General features: G+C 56.7%; 1 protein-coding gene across 11 annotated transcripts in view; it reads right to left on the bottom strand.

Annotated features, from left to right (window-relative positions):
- GDPD5 (glycerophosphodiester phosphodiesterase domain containing 5) overlaps window positions 1-25,069 on the bottom strand; it is an 85,844-nt gene that overhangs the window by 16,935 nt on the left and 43,840 nt on the right. For 10 of the 11 annotated variants that reach the window (XM_023645708.2, XM_023645700.2, XM_023645704.2 and 7 more), the window contains 4 exons: window positions 24,134-24,310; window positions 8,768-8,871; window positions 5,612-5,705; window positions 4,900-4,959 (listed from right to left, as the gene is read on the bottom strand). In XM_023645708.2, the coding sequence (XP_023501476.1) occupies window positions 4,900-4,959; window positions 5,612-5,705; window positions 8,768-8,871; window positions 24,134-24,250 (375 nt within the window). In that variant the 5' untranslated portion in view covers window positions 24,251-24,310. The remainder of the gene's footprint in view (window positions 1-4,899; window positions 4,960-5,611; window positions 5,706-8,767; window positions 8,872-24,133; window positions 24,311-25,069) is intronic. The other variant, XM_070273283.1, reaches the window with a different exon arrangement.

Genomic DNA, 25,069 nt, shown 5'->3' with positions numbered 1-25,069 from the left:
CCTCAACATGCAGGCTCCCTGCCCCCTGCTGCTCCCTCCAGGCCGGCCCAGGGCCCAGCGCGCCTCTGGGAAGGCTGGCTTCTGAGAGCATCTTATTACAATATGTTACTAACCACTAGTGGAAATACTGGCAATAAAACTGATTCCCCATAATCCTAACGCAATTAAGGAATTTATTCTCTCTGAGTTTTGCAGTGGCAACCATTATGCTCAGCAGCATTATTAAAATGTTCAGTGTCTGTGGGATTCCCCCCACACACTGTGTCCTTAAGCCACAGGACCAGCACTGACTCCCAACAATGTGCCACCATTCCTTAAACCTACTGGAAAGGATCAGTCCCGCCCCGGAGGCCCAGCGACAGTCCAGTGTTCTCCACTGAGAAATCGGTCCTTGGTTTTCTATGTGGTGGGACTGTGGCTCGTGATGACAGGGGGAGGGGTGGAGGAGACAGGAGGGACATCCGTTCCTTCAGGGAGCCTCGCCGGGGTGCCGGGATGTGAGGAGCTGGAGCCCAGCCATGCAGAGGTGTGGCAGGTTGACCTCCTGGGGGCAGGTGGAACCTGGGTTCTGTGGTCCAAATGGCAGATGGCTGGCACAGGGTACAGGGCCACACTTGAGTCACATCCCTCGGTGAGTCTGCCTAATGGGAGACGCTAACCTCTCAAAGTGTGTTCCCTGGGCTGTGCAATAGGGAGAGTGAGTGCCCACCTAAAAGGTGTTTGGGACGAGAAATGAGAAAATGCAAGGGGAGTGCCTGGCACCAAAACAGGAAATGCTTACTAAATGTTAGGCGTATAATTTTAGTTTTTATTTTTTTGTGAGGAAGATTGGCCCTGAGCTAACATCTGTTGCCAATCTTCCTCTTTTTGCTTGAGCAAGATTGTTGCTCAGTTAACATTTGTGCCAGTCTTCCTCTATTTTATGTGGGATGCCACCACAGCATGGCTTCACAAGCAGTGCTAGGTCTGTGCCTGGGATCCAAACTCGTGAACCCCGGGCTACCGAAGCAGAGCACGTGAACTTAGCTGCTATATCACAGGGCCAGCCCCAGCGGTATAATTTTAAAAAGTGGGCATAATATCAAGTGAACAGGATTATTACAAGGGTAAGTGATATACTGTGTGGAAAGCGCCTGACACGTAGAGTAAGTGCCCAGTAAATGATGGCCATGGCTGTTATGACGAGCAGAGAGCCAGACATGCAGGACATGCTCTCCAAGAATGTGCCTTCCCACACCGCAGCTGGAGGGACACAGGCTAGACACCAAGAACTGTGGAGCCTGGGCCGGTTGTTTGGAGGGATGCTGATGAAGAGAATGTGGAGAGATGCAAGCAGAGGTGCTGATGGGGCCTGGGCTGGGGGCTGCTGCCCCTACGGAGGGAAGTCAGGTGAGGACACGGACAGGAGCAGCATGGAATGACCAGTGCTAGGACAGGGGACAGCATGGTTAGGTGGGGGCTGTGATAAAAGCCCCTCATGGCAGTGGCATCTGAGCTCATTCTGGGGTAAGGGGTTGGGAGAAGGGGGGCATCTCAGGGAAAAGGCCTCCTGTTTCCTGTGAAGCCCCCAGCCCACTTCAGCTTCTTCCTCACCTCCTGGCCCTGGACTTCTCCTGGAGGCTCACCTGGGAGCAGCTTCTGGGAAACAGGAGCTATGGGAGGACTGGGGAGGAGGGGAAGGTCCCCACGTGGACACTCGGATCCCCTCACAGCCCCCAGCCTGCCCCAAATGGCTCCCTCCCCACGCCATCTTGGGCACCTCTGTGCTCCGGCCCTCCCCCTACTTGGGACTCAGAGGGGACCAGAGACTCTCAAAATAAAGGTCATGATCGAAACAATATAAAACTGTAGTATTTAAAGCAGTATGATACTGGTCTAAGACCAGAGAGATAAATGAAAGTAAGTAAAAAGCTCAGAAACAACCTAAATACATTAAAAAAATTTAGCATATGATAGAAAGTGGCATCTCGAATTAGTAGAAAGATGGATAAGTCAAGAGGGTCACGGACACTGGGGAGCCATCTGGAAAGAACAAAGTATGATCACCCTGTACCCCAAAATAACTTCCAACAAGATAAAAAAATTTAAATGTTGAGAAAAAGGAGAAACATATAATTACCAAATGATACCACAAAGAACTTTTGTATAATCTTTGAGTTGGAAAGACTTTTCTAAGTCTGACACAAAACCCAGGAGCCATCAAAGAGATGACAGATTCTTAAGAATAAAAAATACCTACGGCAGAATTACAAAAAGCAAGTCAAAAGATGGATGACAAACTAGGAAGAATTATTTGTAGTTCATCAGCCAAAGGGCTAATTTTAGGAATTTATAAAGAGCTCCGCAAATTAATAAGCAAAAAGCAAATCTCACAGCATAAAGAGCAAAAGATATGAGGAGACATACAGAAAAGGAAATGCAAATGACTCCAGCAGATGAAAGTTGCCAATTCTAACTCAACATAAGGGAGATGCAAAGGAAAACTACACTGAGGTTCCATTTTCACCCATCGGATAGGCAAAGGTCAAGAAATGTGCGCACAGTTCTGGGCAAAGGGGTTTTCCTAGGCACAGTCATACGGGGCTGAGGAGCATGAATTGGTGGTATCTGGCAAGGAGGCAATTCGGCGACAATTCTCACAATGACAGAAGTGCACACTCTTTACCCAGCAATTCCCCACCCAGGTCACTGCCACATCGTCCTGGCAATGAACTGAAAGCAACTGGGATGGCCATCAGGCCCGTCAACAGGGGACTGGCCAGGGAACTCGGGATTAGACGGTGGGACAGGAGCAAAGGATGGACACCAATGGGAATGCTCTTAATGTACCGAAGGGGAAGGTGCTCCAAAGATTTTGTTAAGGTGCAGAAGAGAAGGGATAGTGAGCTACGACTTGTGTTTACAGAAAAAGGAGAAAGGAAATGTATTTGTCTATTTGTATGTTCTTAAAATATCCCTGGAAAGATAGTAGGGGCATTTACACAGTGTACTTTTTTGTACCTTTTAAATTCCGACCCATGTCAATGTATTAGATAATCAAAAATTGTTTAAAACAAAGAAAAAGAATACGGATTCCTTAGAATCTTAGAATCAAACGATAGAATCTTGGAAACAATAGAATTTCCAGCCTCTACTTGAATACTCTGAGCCCTCCCTCCTGGGGCAGTGGGTCCAGCTATGGACCAGCTCAGCCCGGAAGGCCCTTCCTCGTGCTGAGATCTCGTGGGAGTGGGCAGAGGGGAGAGGAAGGCGGGCTGGCACCCCGGGAGCTGGCCCCAGTGCAGATAAAGGGATCTGATCCTCCTGCCCCCAGGAGAAGATTCCCTGCACTGATCTGCCACTCTGGCTGGCTCGTGCCTCCAGGGGCCCCTCCAGCAGGATCAAGCAGGTGTGAGCAGGCCTGCTGAGAGCCAGGCCTGGCAGAGGAGGGGACCGCAGGGTGAACAGCCCCACCCGGGCTGCCAGCTGCTGCAGTTCCTTCAAGTGTCAGCTTTGCAGCCGGGAGAAGACAGCGCCTCACAGAGCAGACTTGAGAAGCCCAGAGGAGACCTCGGGATAGAGTGACAAGCGGAGGAAGGTGGGAGGGGACCTGGGGCTGCTGCCTGCTCTTCGCCCGTCCAGGACTGTAGTCACCTGGTTCTGACCGCCCAGCTCCAGAGCATGGAGGGCCCCCAGATGCCCACAGGCACCTCCCACTCCACACAGCCCAACTGGAGCTCACCACGTCCTCCTTCTGCTCCCTGCTCCATGTCCTCCAGGCTGGAAGTGAGCCCCTCCCCTCACAGTCACTTGACCCACCTCATGGACTCATGGTTACTTCTGGACATTTCTGCCCCTTCCTAAATGGTGTGCCCCTCTGAGCCAGGCACTGGGAAAGGAGAGATGGCCCAGCCCTCCCTCCAAAGCACAGGGGCTCTCTCTTGGTCATCTCTGTGCCACCCCTGTGCCCACTGGGGCCCCAAGAAAAGCAGGCATCAGCCACACACATTCAGCACCATGCATGCAATGAATGGTGATGAGAGAGTTGAGGCTGGGGATGGATGACCTCTCCCTGCTCTGGGCCCCGCCCTGAGTGGGGCACTGGGGACATGGAGATGGGTGAAGCTAATTCTGGCCTGCAAGGAGCTCCCAGACTGGGGAGGGTTAGGGTCAGAGAGGCAGACAGAGATGGACGACACAGATGCTCAGACTGTGGCAGAGGAGCCTGCCCGGGCTGGGGGAGCCAAGCGCCTGTGTAGGTGGGGGAGGAGGGCCAAGAAGGGTCCAGAAGAGGGAGAAGGGAGGCAAGAGTGGAGAGGTAAAGCAGGGAAGGGCCAGACACGCTGGGAGGACTGAGATGTCTCATGCGGCAGAGGCTGAGGGTGACTGTCCCGTGACAGCAGCTGGGAGCCATCTAAGGGCCTTAATGCTAGAGGCGGGGGTGGGGGGCAGAGGGTTGGGGGTTGGATCATCCCGGGAGCAAGGGGAGTGGCGGAAAGGGCTTTAAGTTGAGGAATTACGTCACGGGATCAGAGGTAAAATGAGCTCGCTGAAGGATGAAGAGGAGAGGGTGAGCCTGAGGCAGAGGCAGCCAGAGGGCGGAGCCGGGACCTGGCCTGGCAAATCGCACTTACTAAGTGGGAGACCTTGGGCATGTCACTTAACCTCTTTGTACCTCAGTTCTCCCAACTGCGAACTGGGATGATAACAGCACCTACATCACAGGCTGGGGAGAGGGTTAAGTGAGTTAGCATAGGCCGGGCCGTGAGGACAGTGCTGGGCACACGGGGAGCACTCGGTGTTGGCTACTAGAACAAGTACAGTCATGGTCCAGGGAGGGATGACGTGTCCAGCTCTGCCTCTGCTGCGACGGCCTCTAGCCTCCCCTCCCCTCTCCCAGCCCGTGGAGGCAGCCCTTACCTTGTGCAGCCAGTGCAGGTTCATCTGCTGCCCCACAGCGATGTGACATAGCGCCAGGACCTGAGGGGGGACCCACAGGGCGGCGGTCAGGCACCAGGCGTGACTTGAAGGCTTCCTCCTTCTCCAGGTCCCCAGGCGCCCGTCTCCCACTGCTGCTCCAAGCAGTCAGCAAACCCTCCCCGCAGGCAGCGGGAATGCCCAGCGCAGCCCAGCCCGAGCCTGGCCTCCCCCCAGATTATTCCAGGCCTCCAGGCTCCTCCTCCTCTAGGATTTCTCCCTCAAGAGGTCCCTGGGCCCTGCTGCAGTGGGACTGCCCAGTCAACATTTCAGGAGTTCCAGGATTCTGAGGCAGACCTGAGTCTTGTCCCCAAGGAGCCCCGAGTGCAGCCTGGGGAATGACCTGAGTCTGAGCGAGTGGCGAACTGGGAGCAGGAACCAAAGCAGAAGTTCCTGTAAGAGGGAGTCTGCAGTGGGCCCACAGAGTGGGATGGCTGTCACCGAGTCTAGGGGACACACTCCAGGAAAGGGCAAGACCAAGATGACCTCCCACCTCGAGGGAACCAAGCCCCAGAGCTGCAGCAGCCCAAGAGGCCCAGGGAAAAGCCAGTTGCCCTCTTTAGACCAGGGCAGGTCCCTCCAACAGCTCAGCACTGGCTAAGTCTCCCTTCCCCCAGGAGCAGGGCCACCTGCCCTCTGAGATGGCCCCACATACCAGGAGGCCTGCGATGTAAGTGAAGGCGGCAGCTGTGGTCATGAGGATGGGCACTGACCAGTCGCTCCAGTAGCCCATGCGGTTGTAGAGGTACCTGCCAGGCGGAGAGGGGCAGGGGTCAGGCCTCCACCAGGGAACAAGGATGCTCCCGTGGGCCGGCCGACTCTTGTGCAGCTGGGCTCAGTGCCAGGCCCTGCCCATTCAGTAACGATGGCATCACTCCCTGACCATCATCAGGCCTGTCAAGGGCTCACAGCGGACACCTGGGCATGCCACAAAGCATAAAGAAGAAAACAATTCCTCGTAGTTCTACTGCCCAGAAGGAACCATTACCAAGGGTTTGTTGACACCAGCCAGGCCGGGCCCCACTGCACACAGCACAGCGGCCAGGGTGTGGGCTTTGGAGGGAGGCACGTGTGGGTTAAAATCCCCACTCCGCCTCTTACTGGCTTGTAGGACCCTGTGGAGGTGACAAGCCTCGCTGATTCTAAGATGCCATCATTTGTGACATTCATCTCAATTTCAATGTTGAATTGTGAAAATACGGGGTCTCAGAACTGACAAACTGTAGCACCTGACTTCTCTAGCCTTAGTTTCCTCCTGTAAGGATGTCGGGATAAGTAATGCACTTCCTGGGCCTCCTGAGGAGGACGTGAGGCGAGCCGCGGGGTGAGTGCTCAGCCAACTATCTCCTTATTAACTCAGCATTTACTGACATCGGTATAAATCCAGAGAAATGGGATTTTTCAATAGCCATGTGGTCTTCTATTGAATTAATGTACCCTATGTAGCCAACCTCCTCCCAGTGGCCATTAATAGCTTCCAATTATTCACTGTTACAAAGTAACACAAAAATGAAAATTTTGCATGTATCTTTCTGTATTAGTAAGTATTTCTTTAGGATAAACTTCTATGAATACAATTATAGATAGGGCCAAAGGGAATGAACTTTTTAAGGCTCCTGATGGATACTGCTTAGCTGCTCTCCAGAAAGGCTGAACCACCCACATCCTCCCTGTACAACCGGGGAAACTGAGGCTCAGAGAAGGCAGCAACTTGTTCAGGGTGGTCAGAGAATGTGAGCCGGCGCCAGGCAGTTTCAGGCCTGCTGCCGTCTTGGGCCTTGGCAGCGGGCTGGGAGGGGACACCAAGAGGACGGTGCAGGCATCTGCCAGCCCCTGCACCCTTCCCTGGCTCTCAGCCTCAGATTCCGGGGGAAACCTACTGCCTGGAAGATCACTGAGCACACTCTTCTTACTGTGCAGTTGGGGAAACTGAGGCCCAAAGAGGGGTGGCCCTGCTCCTGGCAGCCACTCCTGAAAGATGTTTGGTTCCACTTGTCTCTCACTTTTGGCAGACAGCCCTCCACAGCAGCCCGGACGGCCCTCCCTGCTCTCCTCGGGCAGCGCTGACCCGCCAGGTCTTACTCACAGGTCTTGCTCTCCCTGCAGGAACGATCCCAGAGCCTCTGGGGACCATGAGCGTCAGGGTCTCCTGAACCCCAGCAGCGACTCCCAGCACTGGAGGTGACAGGCTGAGGGCGCTGCAGGTTTCAGGCCATCCCTAAGTCCCAGGTTAGGCCTTCCGTGTGCAGCCTCCCAGAGAGGGCGGGCACCCATCCTCCGCTTGAGCCGCCCAGTGACAGGGAGCTCACCCTCTGAGCAGAGTGGCGTAGCTCCATAGACAGCATGATACAGTCAGTCAGGCTCAAGTCCCCGTCCCAGATCTGTCTGCATCTCGCTGTGTGACTTTGGAAAGGCTACTTAACTTCTCTGAGCCTCAGTCTCCTCAGACTGTCCTCAATATGTGTTTCTGGCAGTAACTGGTTATGTGGCCGTGGGTGAGTCCTGCCCCTCTCTGGGCCTTAGTTTCTCCATCTGTACATGAGAGGGGCGGACCCAATGATCTCCCAGGCAGCAGACCGCCGGGTCAGCAGAACTGCCCAGTCTGCAGTCGAGGGCCACCAGGGAAGGTCCCATTTATCCGCAACAGTGCTGTGCTTCGGATACTTGCGAGGATGAATAATTGATTTATGGTATTTAATAAAGGCCAGAGGCCACCCCTGGGGCTCAGCTGGGGCTCCGGCTCATCTCACCAGGCTGCAGCGGGACAGCAGCGCGTCCTTTATTGGGCTCATTAATAACAGAGACACAGCCTAGCGCCGTGCAGAGGAGAGTGGATGCTCAGACCCTAGGAACGGAATCTTAGGATCATCACAGACTCCTAGAACCACGGCCCACCACAAGCCCAGAGTCCTAGAAATCCCAAATCCTAACACCATGACCACCTTCCAGCTGCAGATTCAGCTTCCCAGGGAGCAGCCCTCAGGTTTAGGTGGAGCTTTGAGCCCTGTCAAGTTCACTATCTCATTTCATCCTCAGAAAGGCCTGATGAGGTCCCCATTTTACAGAAGAGGACACTGAGGCTCAGAGAGGACCAAAGACTTGCTCACAGTCACACTGAGCTGAACTTCTGACAACACAGGAAGGGGAGTGAGCAGGGCTGGCTTCCAAGCATCAGCTTGCCCCCACCTGGCTGTGTGACGTTGGGCCTCAGTTTCCACACCTGTCAATGGAGGAGTTCCCACTAGAACCCAGGGTTCCTTCCCCTCCTCCCACGGCCTTTCACCAATTGACAAAGGCAGGAAATAGAGGCAGGAGCGAGGAAGAAACAGGTGCCCTCCTGTACCCAGGCAGCAGCCTCAGCCTTGCCCTTGGACCTGAGGCTGGTGCTCACAAAGAAGCTGAGCTGTCTCAGAACCAAACCATCTGCCTGCCTGCTGCCCAAGGCCCTGCTCAGGGAGTTCCGAGGCCTAGGGGCTGGGGCCACCTCCTCTGCTGAGGCCTGGGTCTCTCCAGGCCTTGGAGTTCTTGTCTACAAAGGGGCCCAGGGCCCCAGCCCAGCACTGAGCCCCGCCGCAGCCTTACATTCCTATTTTCCATGATGGCAGCGCAAGGAAGGAGTTCCCTGTTCTCCCCAGCTGGTCTTGGCTCCCGCTAAGCCTTTGTTCTTCCCAGAGGACCCTGCCCCCAAGGCCACACAGAGCTGGTGGCAGAACTCTGAGGACCAGCCTGGGAGAGGCTCAAACCCAAGCCCCACCACCAGCCCCGTCCCAGCCCCCGGAGGCCCAGGCCCTCGTCCCTCCCACCCACTCACCAGTTGAATTCGTCGTAGTCATTGTGCGCTTCCCACCAGAAGTAGAGCCAGATGAGTGTGAGGCCGAAGGTGAAGGTGAGGAGCAGGAACCACAGGCGCTCCCACTGGAAGAGCAGCCGAGGAAAGGGGTCAAGTGGGGTCAGGGCTGGCCCTGCAAGCCGCCTCCCACCAAATGCTCCCTCCTCTTCCCCCTTAGTAGCCAAACCTGCCAGGTAGGAATTACTACCCTCTTCACACTGGTGGGGACCTTAGGCTCAGAGAAGGGAAGTGACCTGTCCAACATCACAGAACCAGAAGTTGCAAAATAGTGGGGAGCTAGGAACAGGATCAGGGGTCCACCCCAGAGCTGGGCCCGTTTTGCTGTAGCCCGAGGCCTTTCCAGCGTGTGAGGTTACCCTATTCTGGCGATGGCCCCCGGAAGCAAAGGCAGTGTGGGCCCTAAGCTTTTGCACTGGCCTGGTGGTCACATCCCTCACCTCCTTCCCTCCTCACATAGGCCTACAAAACAGGTGCTGTTCTTCCGCACCTCTGCCCTATGCTACCCATAAAAACACTGAGGCCCAGACAGGCAAAGCAACTTGCCCAAGTCACAGAGCAAGTTAGCAGAGGGTTAAAGACCAGCTGCCCCCTCCCCTCCGGACTTGAGGAAGTGTTCAGCCGCCTCCCCCAGGCGCTGGCCCCTCCGGACTGGGGAGGCCGCCCCTCTGTCTGCTGCAGGGATGGGGGTGGGGTGGTGGGGGCTGCTGACCGCCCCTGCTGCTTCCCAGCGGCTGGCTCAGAGGTCCACAGGCGCTTCCGGCCAGGCGCCCAGGTCTATCCCTGCTTTCATCCATCCCCTTATCTCAGAAGCACAACAAGCTCAGAACATCCTGCCCTCTGGAAACTGCTGAGGTCATCAGAACAAAGCCACAGCCATTGAGGGGAAGACAGTGCAGGAGAGAACCAAGACCACTCGCCCCTGGAGGGCTGGAGGGCTGGAGGAGTCGGGGCAGCTCCCGCCTGGCACTGCCCAGGCCCCGGGCCAGGCTCCCTGCAGCTCACCCCGGCACAGGACAGCCAGCCCCAGGGGTGGCTCTAACCCCAGCTTACCTCTTGATGGCTCCTCACTGCTAAGCCAAGCAGGGAGGCCCCTCTGGGCGTGTCCCCTGGACCTCTCTAGCTCCATCCCCCGACCAGTTCCCTCACCATGGAAGGGCCACTGTCCCCTGGGCTTGCGCACCAAACATTCACATTCGCCTTTCCAATCAGCTCAAATTATCACCTCCTCTGTGAAGCCTCCCTGGACTCCGCCCCTGCCACCATGCTCCCTCCTGGGGGGGGGGGGGCCCACCATCAGTGTCCCTGCCCTTAAACTTGTACTCTGTGCACGGTGACCTGCTCATGTGACTGTGTCTCCCAGAAGACAACTGTGTCCCCGGGGGTTCTGCAAGGACAGGGACGGGGCCTGCCTCCACTCCCTTGGTGGTTATGACTGTCAGAAGAGGAGGGAATGTTCCCTTGCTGCCCAGGGTACCTCCACCCTGGGCCCCCAAGAGACCTGCAGTGGAGTGGTCCCGCATAGTGTCTGCAGCCAGAGGACTCCCTGCCCTTCACTTAGATGCTACATGACCTCGGACACCAAAAGCTGACGGAACCGTTCTGTGCCTCAGTTTCCTCCTCTGTGAAACGAGGACGATAACAGCACTTACACCACGGGATTGATGTGAGAATTAAATGAGATAACACAAGTCGAGTGCGGGGACCACGGCTGGCAGGCAGCAGTGCTCGGTCAGCGCATGTGCGCCTTCCTGTCTGCAGCACGGGGACAGGTCCTCAGGCCCAAGCCACAACCGCGCCATCGGGCACCCGCTGCGGGCCTTGCCAGGCAGGAGGGCTCGAGCCTGGGTGACAGCCAAAGCAGCCCCACCACACACTGTCATGTGCAGAGCCAGGCTGCCCGGCCCCACTTTGTGCAGAGATGTGGGGGGTCCCTGAAGCCGCTTTGCAGCAGGCGGAAGGGTGGCTTCTCCGAGGGCAGGCCCCACTCAGACACGGGTGGCGCAGCCCCAGCTCCAGGCCCGGCGGGGCTCAACCTCACACAGGAACCGGGAAACCCCGGTTGGGAGCGGGGCGAGCCATTGCCCTCCAGGAGCAATGGAACCCGGGTAGCCACTGGCCAAAGAACAGCTGGGACTGTCTGGAAGAGCAGAGAAGGGCCACAGTTCAGTGCTGCTTCCTGTGGCTGGGTCCTGGGCCCCAGAGCGGCTGGCCCACACTGCCACATCTGAGCCAGCACCCCCAGCATCCCCCACCCCCCCAGTCCTTCTAAGGGTCCCCCTTGCTGCCTCCAATTCTTACTTGCTCACGAATAAGAATTTATTTGCCCCATCTCCTGCAGAGAGCAGCTGCTGGGTCCCAGGCCAGCTAAAACATCTGGGTCTCCCAGCACTGATGCCCCTGCGGTCATGTCACTCTCCAAGCTCTGTGTCCCCAGTCCCCGCCTCTGCCCCACACATGCGCTTTACATGCCATGCAGGAAATCACCCACACTTCCTCAAACAGGCTCTCTCAGGCCCAGTGCCTTTGCACAAGCCAGACCCTCCATCTAGAAAGCAACCTAGTCCAGGGGGCAACTCCTCCCCCTCCGGGGCCTTTCCTGTCCCAGCAGGGAGCCTCCGGTCTTCTCAGAGCTCCCACAACCCTTGCCCGGGTGTCTGTTACACAGCACAGAGCCCACAGTTCCACAACTGTCTCTCTGTGTGTTGGTCTCCCCTATTATACTGTGAGCGCCTTGAAGATCTGGGTGGTCTTCGTATTGCCAGGTGGGGTAGGAACTTAAGAGATTTAACAGTGAAATGGCAGGTGAGGAGGGGCTGGCCCAGTGGTGTAGCGGTTAAGTGCATATGTTCTGCTTTGGCAGCCTGGGGTTTGCCAGTTCAGATTCTGGGTGCGGACCTACACACCGCTTGTCAACCCATGCTGTGGCAGGTGTCCCATGTATAAAGTAGAGGAAGATAGGCACGGATGTTAGCTCAGGGCCAGTCTTCCTCAGCACAAAGAGGATTGGCAGCAGATGTTAGCTCAGGGCTAATCTTCCTCAAAAAAAAAAAAAAAAAGGAAAGAAAGAAATAGTAGGTGAGGAAACACCCTTCTCTACTCCGACATGAGTGGACCCACCCAAGATGGAGTTCACTGGGGGCTTCCTACCCCACCCTGACAGAGGAGCCTTTAGTCTTCTGTGGACCCCGAGCTGGTGGTGGTGAGTGGCCATCTGTCCACAGAGATGGCTCTACCTCAGCAGGCGTGAGGCCACTGCACCTCTGACCAGCAGACAGGTTCTGAGACAGGCCCAGCGACGGGGGAGCCTCAGCCTACGGTGTGCCCTGTTGCAGGCAAGCAGCCTGGAGGTCGATAGGTGGTGGGACCAGGAGCTAGCTGCAGGGACAATGACAAAGATGCTGAGGAGATGTCCTGTGGCGAGCTGAGATACAGGACCCAAGGGCAATGCTGACAGGTGGCCAGGAAGACAGCAGGGATCAGGACAGCCCACGGCACCCAGGGGTCTCGTATATTGTCCTCACTTGGCCAGATCCTGACAGTGGAGCAGGGAGGACAGGGCAAGGATAAGGGCTGTCCAGCCCCACCCTGCAAACCAGCCAGGGTGACAAGATAAGAGCCGGCAGGTGGGTGAGCCAGCCAGGGCGCAGCAGGGATGGGGGCAGGGCCTAAGCAACAAGGACCTAGGAACCCCATTATCAGAACTGGGCAGGAGCTTGGATGGGGGCCACCCAGGGATGAAAGTCCTGGGAGCGGGCAGCCAGGGGCCCCAGGGCCACGGGGACCTGTAGACGGGGGTGAAGAGGCCCCACTGCAGCGGGGAGGGAAACGGCGCTCAGAACAATCAGAGGAAAAACCTGAAGGGCACGGGCTGGAAGAAAGGGGAGCGGAAGGCCAGGAATAGTGGGAGGAAGTGGTGGGGAGCAGCTCACTGACAGAGGCTCCAAATGGCACTAATTGTCCTTGTCGGGGGCCTTACAGAAGAGAGCCTGTTTCACCCCTTAACAAGCTAGCCTGGCCCTGCTCCCAGGAGATGCAGGTTGCAAGGCCGCTGCCACGCTGGGCAGGACAGTGGGTCCACTGGCACTGTCACCTCTCAGTCTGCACGATGCCTGGGGTTATTCACTCGTGCGTATTTATCCCCATCCGAGAGCAAATGAAGACACTGAGCCTCAGAGCAGGGCCACCAAATCCGGCTGAGCAGGTGCTGCTCACAGTGGTCACTATCCATGTGCAGATGTGTCACACCAATTTGCCAGCAGATGCTGGTCAAGGGTCCTGGGGAAGGGGTGCCTCTTGCTAATTTGCACAAAGGCCCAATATGGGTGAGTGGAGGTGAGTTACAGGTTGAGCAGTGTACCTAAGGTCACGGAGTGGGGAAGGAGTGGAGGGGGGACTGGACCAGGTGGCCTGACAGGAGGCCCCTGCAGGCCCCCTCGGGAGCCAGCCCCCAACAGCTCTCCCCAGAACCCGCCTTGCCTCCTACGACCAGTACGGCCATCCCAGGCCCAGCTTGGCCCTCTAGGATTCCTCTCTCCTCTCTCTGGGGTCACCTCCAGGCCAAACCTCGTTCTTCAGGGAGCCTTCCCACCCCTCCCGCCCCTCAAGGCCTCCTTCCCTGACCGCTTCCGCACGGACTCTTGGTACCCACCAACCGCTTGACCCTCAGTCACATTCTGAACTGTGGACACAGAAAGAGCCCAGACTCAAGAGGTGGGCAGCCCGGGCTCTGCCGCTTGGGCAAGTTATTTAACCCCTTGGAGCCTTGGTTTTCTCACCTGTAAAAAGGGAATAATAGCCCCTACCCGGGCGGGCTGATGTTAAATGAGGTGATATATATCAGGTGGCACACAGTAGGTGCATAATAAAGGATAGTTCACTGGGACTGTGGACTCCTTCAGGACAGGCATGCTCAAGAAATCTGTGTGTGCCCTGGGCCCACGTCCTGCAGGGCACAAGGTGGTGTTCAGATATGGTGTGAGGAATAGAAGGTGTGAACGTGACTGTCACACAGGGAGGTGTCAGGGCCACCAGAATAAGGCTGTCATCCACCCCAGACTGATCCTTATCCCAGGGGCCTCAGGGAACCAAGTGAAGGAGCTCCTGTGGCACCCCAGCCTCCTTGCTCTCAGAGCCGTGCAGCTGCCTGGGAGCAGGACAAAGGTCAGAGAGCTCCTGAGCTGGCCGGCCGCAGCAGCTGGGACAAGGAGACGGCTGAGAGCAGCTGGGGGAGGGGATGGGCCCGGCTATGGAGGGGGAAGATGTTCCATCCCTGCTCCCAGGGGTGTCTGTGATGAGAATCCCAGAGGCCTTAGCACAGAGGCTACAGATATTCAGCCCCTCGCTCCCTGCCTTATCTCCTCCCATCCTTGTCCCCACCCTCCAGGAAGATGAGACCCTGTATCCACTGGAGCAACACTGCCAACTTCCCTGAAGCCGCTGCTCCTCCTCAATGTCTCCTGCTGACTGGCACGTCTCCTCCTCACCGCCCACCCCAGAGCCTCTGCATCCAGAGAAAACACATGCAGAACGAGCTTATTAGTGGCTGGGGCTCACACAGTCAGTCACAGAGGATGGGTTGCAGCCACAAACCCCAGCCCTACACAGTAAGTGTGGGCGCCGGCCCTGCCGCTGCTGTTTGTGGCCCTGGACCTCGGCCCCAGGCCGACATGCACACAGACACTGCTCTCACTGCTGGGGACCCTGCAGGGTCTGGAGGACCTCTCCTGGGTCCCCAAATAGGACCTGGAACCTGAACTCTGCATTGGGACAGCACATAAGCAGGAGTCAACTCCACGGCATTGACCCCATCACAGACTCCAGAGTCACAGAGTCGCCAGGCCAGAGCTATTTTGCTGGACCGTCGATCCCTACCTGTCACCCCCGGGGCAGAGACTGCCTCTGCACCTACAGGACAGGAGCTCACCCTGCTCTGCTCCCGTACTTCCAGGATGGACACCCTCCTGCTGGATGCTGCCTGGTCCTCGTCTGGACCCAAAGTTCTTCCTTCTAAGACAGCATTTGAGAGTCCAGAAACACTGAGTCTGAATCCAAGACTGGCCACCTGCTGAATGGGGGACGTTGGTGAAGACATTTATTTATCCTCCCTGAGTGCCAGACCCCTGCTCTGTAAAATGGGGACAGCAGTGTCGGCATGCTGCACAGATCAGGAGGATGTGCAGGGTGGTAACAGGAGGGCGGTCAGAGTTATTTCCCTTCCTTCGGTCCCTCCATGAGCGGCAGCTGGAATCTCCCTCCTGGACCGCCAGCCTGCAGCTGGTTCTGTGATACCACCCAGAACAAGTCCAGCAAAAGGGCAAGAAAAATTGGGGTCAAATGACCAGGAGTGGGGAATATAATCAGGAGCTGGATTTGAATTCCCGGCCCTTGGACCCACGAGCTACACGACTGTGGGCCAATCACTCAGGACCTCGAGCCTCAGCTTCTCCCTCTGCTCACGGGATGACATCACCTCTATCTCACGGGGCGGCTGCCAGGCCCCACTGCGATTACAGATGTAAGCTCTAAGTCGCCAAACCCACCACCGTTCCTATAATTATCATTTTGCGTCGACAGCCCTTTAATTATGTGAAGACAGTGATCAAGTCTTCCCCCGCCCTCTGCTCTGCACCAAGTTTATCCGGCTGCTGAGGACAGCCAGTGGATCGCCCGACCCTAGCCCAGGGTGGGTGCCCTGGTCAGCGGGACGCCGAGGTCAGGCCCAGCTCTGCAGGCTGCAGTCCAGGGGCTGGCACAGATGGAGGACGACGACCCTGGCACAGCGGCCACCCCATCCCGCCTCACAGCCCCCGCATCGCCGGCTCCAGAGGACAGAGCCCTGAGCCCCTCGCAGAGTTGAGGCGGAGGGACTCCTAAGAGTCCTCTACTTCTTCATCTCATCTTCTCCTCTCCACAGCTCTGCAAGCAGGCGGTAGAGTCAGAGGAAACCCGGGCCCAGAGAGGGGAGGTGACTTGCCCAAGGCCACAAAGGGTTTGCCCTTTGTCATGGCGGAGCCAGAATTCACACCCAGGTCTGATGCCTGCAGCACCCCAAGTGTCCCAAAGCAACAAGAAGCAAGACACGCGATTATCCTTGTCTGACCAAGGAGGAAATTGGCTCAGAGGGGCAAGGCCTTGCCCAAGGTCACACAGGCAGTGCCAGGGCGGGACCCTGGCATCTCAGAGTCAGAGAAGATTTCAGAGATCCTCTCGTCTCATCCTCTGCAGGTCCAGTTAAGAAATGGAGAAACTGAGACCCAAAGAAGGGGAATGGCCTGGAAGCATGGGCACAGGGTTGATAAATGGTAAATTAGCGCAGAAAGGATGGCGAATTCAACAGATGGTGTGGGGACATCTGGACAGCCATTGGGTAAAAAATACAATTAGACTCCTACCTCACACCCCATACTAAACTAAATTCCACCATCTCCCTTCCATTTCCTCACCACCACCCTCTTCCAGTCATTCTACACACACATGCTGAGCCCTGGACCCCGGGAGATAAATCAGGCCTGGACTCCACTCTGAGCAACTAGCACAGGTGATTGAGCAGCCAGTGGGTAGCTCTCATCCTAGGAATGAGTGGGGTGAACTGGGCAAGCCTGGGCTGCTTAAGAACACACTGTCAGTTATGGGAGGGGTGGGGGTGGTCTGGAGGGCTTCCTGGAGGAGGGGATGTCTGCAGTACAGCTGGAAGGAAGGGACTTGTCAGGATGACAAGGTTAGGGATTCAGGCAGAGGGAGGGCAGGGAGGGTGCAAAGGCACAGAGCACAGCAGGTTTTGTTTGGGGGACTGGCTTCTTTTCCTATGGGCTTATAAAAGCTTTCTTTATGTAAGAGTATTTTTTTTGCCTATTTTTTTCTTATTTTATCATTTGACTTTAAATTTGTTTTCATGATTTTTGTATAAAAATTTAAATTTTTAAGCAGTCAAATCTATCCCACTTTTCCTTTATAGGTTTTGTCTTTGGTGCCGGGGTTAAGGAAGGTAGCCCAAGATGATATATTTACCTCCTATTTTATACAGATAATTTCTCAGCTTCCTTATTTACATTTAATCTGTGATTCACCCATCTATCCACAGCTCCAGGCGGATGTCACGCGTATGGAGAGAGCTTGGAAAGCCTTTCCTCTAAAGCATTAAGATTAGAATTCCTTTTACTTTACATCTTTCCAAGTTGTTTGAATTTTCTCAACAAATGTGCACTTCCTAAATAGAAAAAGGGAGTTTAAAAATAGAAAAAAAAACCCATTTTAATCCATCTGGAATTTATTTTGGTTTGAGGTGAGAGGCGGGGATCTGATTTCACTTTCACCCAGCGGACACTCCAGCTGTCCTCTACCACGTGTGGTACTTGCAATCACAGCCACGTTCCTCCGCCACACAGCACATTCTCAGACGCGCCTGCACTGTTTCTAGGTTCTCCAGTTTGTCCCGAGGCAGCCTTGGCCCCAGTGCTGGCTCTGCCTGACACGGCTCCCTCCGCATGGCTGAGCTCTGCTCCCTGTGCCACCCCTGTGGTCCCAGCTCTGCTTTGAGGTCCCAGAGTCCAGCTGTGCCCTCAGTACCACACAGCCCTGCAGAGGCTGGAGAGGGACGGAGGGTGCCTACCCACTGACCTGCCCACCTGCAGGCAAGAGCTCACGCGGGCGCCAGCTCCTCCAATCATCAGCCTGTTTCAGCCTCGCCAAGTTCCAAATGGGGGGACTGATGCAAAGGGAAGCTTGGGAAATGTCAGCTGGGAAGGGTGTGGGGAGCTCTGGGAAGGGAGAGACAGGCAGGTCCTGGGAGGATTACTCCGGCCCTGACCCAGGAGATTTGGGGGAGGGGGCCGCCTGGGGAAGGTTAAAATATATTGCAGCATCAGGGCCAAGCAGGGAAGGGATTAGAATCCTCACCCCGAGCCAGCTCCTGACAGCCTAAGAGGCTAGATTTATTTTTCTGGACTACAGAGAGCTGGGCAATTAGGCCTCTGTCTGCCCTTGCTTCTGCCGGGGTCACTCAGAGTGGCTCATTAGGCAGAAGGAAACCAGGCCCAGCCTGGAACCCTGGGCTCTCCCCGCCCATCCGATGGGTTGACACAAACAGAAGAGCTGAGGCCCTCCGGAGGGGTTACCCAGAGCCCCTCAGAGGGCCCTACCAAGGCCACAGGGCAGTGGGTGGCCACAGACCCCTGCTGATGCCCCGTCATCTCCTGCCCACTCCCCGCTCCCTAAGCAGATGCCTGAGGTGGTCACGGAGTGTCATGAACAAGAGCTTAGCTGCTTCCCATGGAGCATGGCATGGCCACGCCAGGCACTCTCAGCAACGTTCAGAGAGGAGCTAGGTGTCATGTGGGGGTTCCCGAAGGCCAGAGACAGCACAGCTTTATTGCAGCAATAAATCCTCAGCTGCCTGTGCTGCAACGACCAGGGCTCTGCCTGCCTCTCCTCTCTCTCTCGTGGATGCAACAGTATCATCGCCCATGTTCTTGTCCTCATGGCAACCTCGCAAGGTTTAAAGGACAAAATGGGGTCTTGTCACCCCCATCTTAGAAATGGGAAAACTGAAGCTCCGAGGGCTCCTCTCTGGCCTGCTGGGCCCTATTGCCCCCAAGCATCGGGGAAGGGAAGCCATCCCTTTGAGAGTCTGGAGGGACGACATATTTTCCCCACGGCTGGAACAGTGCTCTCTCCCGCACAGGACACGAGGCACACTCGTATCCATCGACTAACTGGACCCTTGGACACGGTTTTGTACCTCCCTCTAGCCCACAAGCCAGCTGAGGCCCAGAGATGACCTGGCCTTGCCTAAGCTCACACGCTCAGTCGCTGCGGGAGGCAGGGTGAGCTCAGGGGCAGCTCCCTCGGCCAGGAATGACCGGGTGCTTCTGGCTAACTCCAATCACACCCTGGAGCCCACCCCAAAGGCTGCTGCATCCAGGGAACCTGCCTTGATTCAGGCAAGAGACACACCTTCCTGCCCCACAGCCCTGTTGCAGGCCCACATGGTGTTGACAGGACAGAGAGGTGGGGAGCCAGCTGGGAAACCCACCCCCTCATCCTGCCCACTGGCAGAGCCCAACCCCAGCTCCAAGGGTGGCCCGGGAGGTCCCACGGCTGAGTCAGCAGCCTCCCCAAGCAGCCACAGCCAGGGGCTTGGGAATGCAGCATGCAGGTGCCCTCTCCAGACCACCCAACATGGATAGCCCACAGGGATCCTGCCTCTCCACACGCCATCAGCACAGGCAGGCGCCTTCCCTAACAGGCTTCCTCACCTGCTCAGTCGTCCTGCCAGCCCTTGCCCGAGCCCCTTGCCTGAGCCTCTCCTGCCCTCAAAACACTCAGAGACCAGGGGAGAAACACAAGTCACAACCCACGTGGGCAGCCCAGGCCGAGGGAGGTGCTGCGGGAGCCCCGGGACAGAGGGAGGCAGCAGAGAAGGCCTGACTCTTTGTTTGAAGGAAGGGCACTTGCCAGGAGCCTTGAGAGGCAGAGACAAGAGAGAAAGGGCCTTCCAGGCAGGGGGCCGCCTGAGGAAGGCAGGGCGGGTGAAAGGGTGAGGTTATCCTGGGCAGGCTGCAGTGGAGATGGGGGGTGGGTTGCTCATGTGTTCCCCCCCCAGGTGTCTTCCTGCTGTGGCAGGAGGGGCTCCCATCACAGGAGGCGAGTAATCGGGGATGGGGAGATTTATTTTGTCCGCGTTCCACCCCTGCCCCCCCCCCCCGCCCCCGCCTCATGCTATTTCTGGGCTCTACTCAGACCACTCACCCCCTGGCACTGCATGGTTTCCCATCTCCAGGAATGGCCCCATCCAGCTAGCCTGGAAACCGTGGGATGACGGGAGGTGGGGAAGCATCATCAAAAATCTCTTCCATAAATATAAACAAACACATGGACAAAGATAACAGTTCAGTGGGTACCAGGGGAAGGGAGGTAGAGGATGGGCACAGGGGGTGAAGGGGAGCACCATGTGGTGACAGACAAGAATAACGTACAACTGAAATTTCACAATGATGTAAACTATTATGAATCTCAATTAAAAATATTCATATATAAAAATTTTTTTAAAAATCTCTTCTACAGCCAGTGTGTTGACTGCACCCTCCTGGTGTCTCTAGAATTCCTCCCTTTGCTACATCCCACATCCCCCTCTGCCTTTCTCATCCGGCTCCCTGCCAAGGCCCCTCAGCGCATTCTCTGTGATTTGACCAGCGTGATCGCTCCCCAGCACAGCCTCAGGCTCAGGCCCCTTGGCAACACTCTTCCCATCCTCACATGGGAGCCACACTGGGCCGAACTGCTTTCAGTTCCCAAACACAAGATGCTCTTGTGCACGCAGCTCCCCTACCTTGCACATTTCCCCACACTGGTGTGATGGGGCTGACTCTCTCAGACACCAGCTCAGGCAAGCTTTCCTGCCTGGGCTTCCCCTGGGCCACTGATCACCCTGGGGGTTCTGGGTGTGTCAGCTCTTGTCTGCTCCCCTACCCACCTTAGGAGCCCGTCAAGAGAGGGGGGAAGCAGGTCTGATGCACTCGTGACCCCCAGGCCCAGAGCAGGTACCAGGACAAGTTTGTTGACTGAATAAGCAACCAGTGCACCCCAGACAAGACTGTTCGGTGTGGAACAGGGGAGAGAGCACAGGACTGGGGGTGCAAGCAGGACACTGGAGGCTGTGCCTTCAACTCTTCGGCTCAGATAAATCACTTACTCTTCCTGGAGCCCCACTCATAAGATGGAGGGATCAAACAAGCTCAAAACAGCCTTCAAAAGGCAAGCATACTATAGAAGTGCAGGAGAGTTGACTTTCACTGTTGGTCTCCTTCAGTGTCTCGGGCTGGGAAGTTCCTCCAGGCGTCTGACTTACATCCCTCTTGCTATAGAGAAGCTGGTTTTGAGACTGTGCTGCCTCCCAGAGATGCAGTCTTCAGGGGGCCTGTGGGGACGGCCTGAGAACTGTCTTCTGTCCTACCAAGTCCTTAATTGGCAGTATTAGAGTAATGAGTCACAGACAACAACCAATTAATTATCTCCAGTTATAAAAAGCTTCACTTCCCATCCACTTCACTGGCTGTAGAGTGAGCCGGCCTCCTGCTGCCAGGCTCCCCCACTCCCTCTGCACTGGGGGCAGGAGAATAGGTCGTTTCACCTCTGGGTCCTCAGTTTCCTGTTTCCTTATTTGTCAAGTGTGTGTCCTGGGGGGAGGGGACAGCCTGCCCTTGGAGGTGGTAGGAATGTGTTGGCTGGTGGGCAAGAAGGCAGGAGGCCAGCTGGGATGTGGATGAGGGGCCTCTGGAGAGGAGGGGCCTCTTCCCCACTTCTGGGCCCACTCTCCTGCCCCCCAGGATCCTCCAGCACCGCAGGGTCTGGAACACAGAGGGTTCCCAGTTGCGCAGTCAAGCCACTCCCTATCCTGTCCCAAATGTTCCTGTTCCAGCGCTCTTTCTCCTCCATCAGGCAACTCCCCAAGTCCTCCTCCCCGCCCCTCTTTTCTTCTTCCTGCAAACTCTCATTTAAAACACACGCGTCCTCCCGACTCCGGCCTCCCAGACTCTAGGTGTGACGTTGCCCCAAGCCTGGATTTCCCAACCCATAACAATGAAACAATTAACAGGCCAATGCATGTAAACACTTGCTCCCTGAATACAGTAGGTACTCAATAATTATCGACTCTTACACTTCACTTCCCAGCCAAGGTCAAGAGTGAAATGGTCTGTGGCTCACACCTGCCTGTCACCCCATTTCACAGGTGAGGCCCAGAGAGGTTACCTGACCCCAGGCTTCTCTGAGTTGGTAGGTGCAGGGGGCCTCCCTCAGGAGGACCTGAGGGGAGGCTGTGCCTGGGCGGGGGGAAGGGCAGGAAGTCCCCAAAAGAGGAGGGGAAGGCGTGACGAGGAGAGGCTCAGGCCCAAAGTGGCCCCGCGTCCCCTTGCTGAGGCCTCTCCTCCACCCCCAGGCCTGAGCTGAGAGGCTCTCCTTTCCCTCCCAACCTGTGCTTGCAGGGCTCACTCCACTGACAGAGCACCTTCTCTGCGCCAGCCCTGACTCTGAGACACCAGGTCACTGCCCCTTTCGCTGTGTCAGGCCAGAGAGCCCAGCCCCCATCATGGTCCCTGCCCAGCTGTCTGGGGAGGGACCAGGGAGAGAAAGGAGAAGAGAGGAGAGGGAGTGAGAGACAGGGTGAGCAGGCTGAGGCTGGGACCCAGGAATTGGGAGGGGGAGTGAGATGAGTGACAGGGAAGGGGGAGGATGCTGGCTCGTCCTCGTCCTCGGCTGGGAGTCTCAGGGTCGCCCGAGGTGAACTCAGCACTGTCTGCAGAGGCCCTCCACCAGAGCTGCCACAAACCCTGTCCCCTCCCCCAGCCAAGCTGGCATGGGGCCTCCTGGCCCCCCCGACCAGGCCCCCCAGACCTGGCATTTGCAGAGCCTGCGCCACGAGGGCTCCCAGGGAGCTTGAAGCTGGCCTCAGCTCACCACTTCCTCCACCCCGGGCCCTGCGTTGCCCACAGCCAAGACCCACCACTTCCTGGCTCCACAGCGCACCAAGCGGTGCGAGATGACCTGGGAGACCCGCCTTCCTCCAGTGTGTCAACCCCGACAGGCAAGGGGCTTTCTGCTTGGGAGTCAGCACCCCTCCCCTCCCTGCCTCAGCCTCAGCCATCCTCCCACCCCCACCCACACTGCCCAAGGCCAGATTGGAGCTCTGCTCCTCACTGGCTGTGTGACAGAGGCCCAGTCACTGCCATGCTGGCTTCTTTCTCCAGGTGAAACAGTGGCAAGGACATCTAGCTCCCGGGCTTGTTGGGAGAAGCACAGTGGCTGTGTGAGTGCTCAGCACAGCGCCTGGCCCAGACAGGCGGGGTGCCAGCTGACTGCAGTGCCTCTGACTTTCCCAGCACAGGGTGGCCCGGCTGCCGACCCCCAGTCGCTGGGGAGAATGGAGCTCGGAGCACAGCAGAGTGGCCAAGGAATTCTGGTGTCTTAACCCAACCTCTCGTCCATTTCAGAGATGGAGAGACCACGGAGTGGGAAATGACTTGTCTTACTGCCTGGTCATAGCTAGCACTGTGCTGGTCACTTCTCATCGTTATGCATCCGCCCAGCAGCTCCTTGAGAGGAGTGTGTGTTATTTCACAGGTGAGAAAGTTCAATGTCAAGTAGGTACAAATAGAAGCAGCACAATTTGAACTTGAGGTCTGCCTGACTCCCCCTTCAGGGCCTGCAGCACTGTGGGGCAGATCCTACGGCCATGTGAGAGGGAAAGGCTGTCCCAGGCAGGGCTGGGGTAGAGAGACTGGGGCTGCTGTCCCAGCCCCGCAGGGACCTGCTCGGTGGCCTCGGGCAGCCCCTTCCCTCTCTTGCCTTCCTCCTCTGTGTTGGGAACGGGGCCGTGGCAACGAATCAGGACAGGTGCCCATCAGGCAGGACCTGCTTCTCACCATTTGGATGTCCTGAACCTAGGCTCCTGACTCAGTCTAGCGCTCTGTCCCTCACCAGCACAGGCAGAGAAGGAGCACAGAGAGGCAGACAAGTTTCCCCAACCTCCCCATCCAGGTAGCCCGGAGATGCTGGGCCTCTGACCTTGGTTCCGCCCCGCCCTCGGCCACGCTAGCCTGTTCTGGGGCTGGCTGAATTTGGAGGCTGGCTTCTTTGTTCAGACAAGGAGGAGGGAGGAGAAAAGTTGTTTTCCAGGCAGCAAAGCTTTTAGATAAACACCATTTATCTCTCTCTCCATTCTCTCCTGAAGGAATTGAGTTCCTTCAGAGAAGAAACTGGATCCACCTGCTGATAGCGCCCCAGGGACGGAAGCGCGGCTCGGGGTCTGGCCTGGGGAGCTGGACACTGAAGGAGGCTTTCTTCATCCGGCTGAGCACCTGCTGCCAGCTTTGGCAGGCCTGTGGCTCAGGTGACTGGGCCCTGGTACCAGGCCATGGCCCTGCCAGCTCCCAGGCTCCAGGATGGCCTGGCCCACCTCCTCACCCTCCCTACCAGCCACCCACTTGCTTGCCTGTCCATCTGGATCTCCAGGAAGCTGAGATCTTCTGCTCACCTTGGGGCAACCCCTTCCTCGAGCATCTCTCCCTGCCCAGACCGTGGGAGCAGCCCAGCCCCCACGCTGTCGGAGGAGAGTTAACAGCTGGCTACATCCACAACAGGACAGCTACTTCCTTGCCCGCCTAGCTGGGTGGACGCAGGAATTACCAGGGGCCCATCTTACAGAGGGAGAAACTGAAACCCAGAAGGGGCCCTGGCCTGTCCAGAGCCACACAGCACAGTGACAGAATTGAGCCCCTCCCCCCAACCCTGGGGCTCCCTGGGGGCTTCTGCCCCCACCCCAGCATAGCTCACCGGTGTCGTGTCATCGTGGGAGCGCTGGTAGCGTTTCCAGCGGCAGCCGTAGATGCCCGTGAGGCAGGACAGGCACAGCTGTGGCTCATAATACTGCAGGGGCTGGTGTCTCACCATGCTCGTGCCCCGGGTCCTGGCGCCAGGCCCTCAGGCGCCCATGGAGGCCACCAGCTGGTCCTGTGGGAGGAAACAGAGCTGTGAGGCAGGGGAGGGGCGAGGAGTCGGTCCCAGACACAGCAAAGTCATTGCAGCCTAGGTCAGGGCTGGTCAGCCTCTGCACAGAGCCCTGCAGTGGGTCCCAGTGTCACTCAGAGTCAGAGGCCCCCACGTGCAAGTCCCCAGGACAGTCCCCTGCCACCCACCCCTGAGCTAATCACCCCCCGCCTCCAGCCACACTTGCCCAGCACACTGCTGCTGCTTCCTTTGCCTGGAATGCTCTTCCCCTAGAACCCTGAGTGGCTCCCTCCTTCCCCTCCTCTCCTCAGGTCTTTGCTCAAATGTCCTTTTCACAAGCAGACTTTCCCAGGTCACCTTCTGTAAAACTGCAACCCCTTCCCACATTCCCTCGGTCATTCTTAGCTTGTTTTCTCGATCATCTTCTCAAATCTAATTTATTTATTTTGTTTCTTGTCTGCCTACACCACCATAATGTAAGTTATGGATAATGTAAGGCAAGGATTTTGTCTGTTTTATTCTCTGCTGTAGCCCCAGAAACTAGAAGAGTGCCTAGCACAAAGACTTTCAAAATAACTTTTTTGAAATAAACCATCATAAAAGCTGACATGTATCGAGCAGTTAAAGTACACCAGGCACTGTGTGAACACTCTGCATTCATTGTCCCAGCTCATTGTCACAACCACCCGAAGTGGTAGGTACTGTGTCCTAAATCCATTAGACAGTTGAACAAACTGAGGCTCAGAGAGAGAAAGAGGCAGT

The sequence above is a fragment of the Equus caballus genome, chromosome 7, assembly GCF_041296265.1.
Source record: "Equus caballus isolate H_3958 breed thoroughbred chromosome 7, TB-T2T, whole genome shotgun sequence".
In the NCBI taxonomy this organism is placed as follows: Eukaryota; Metazoa; Chordata; class Mammalia; order Perissodactyla; family Equidae; genus Equus; species Equus caballus.
This window is presented reverse-complemented; position numbering and strand designations above follow the sequence as displayed.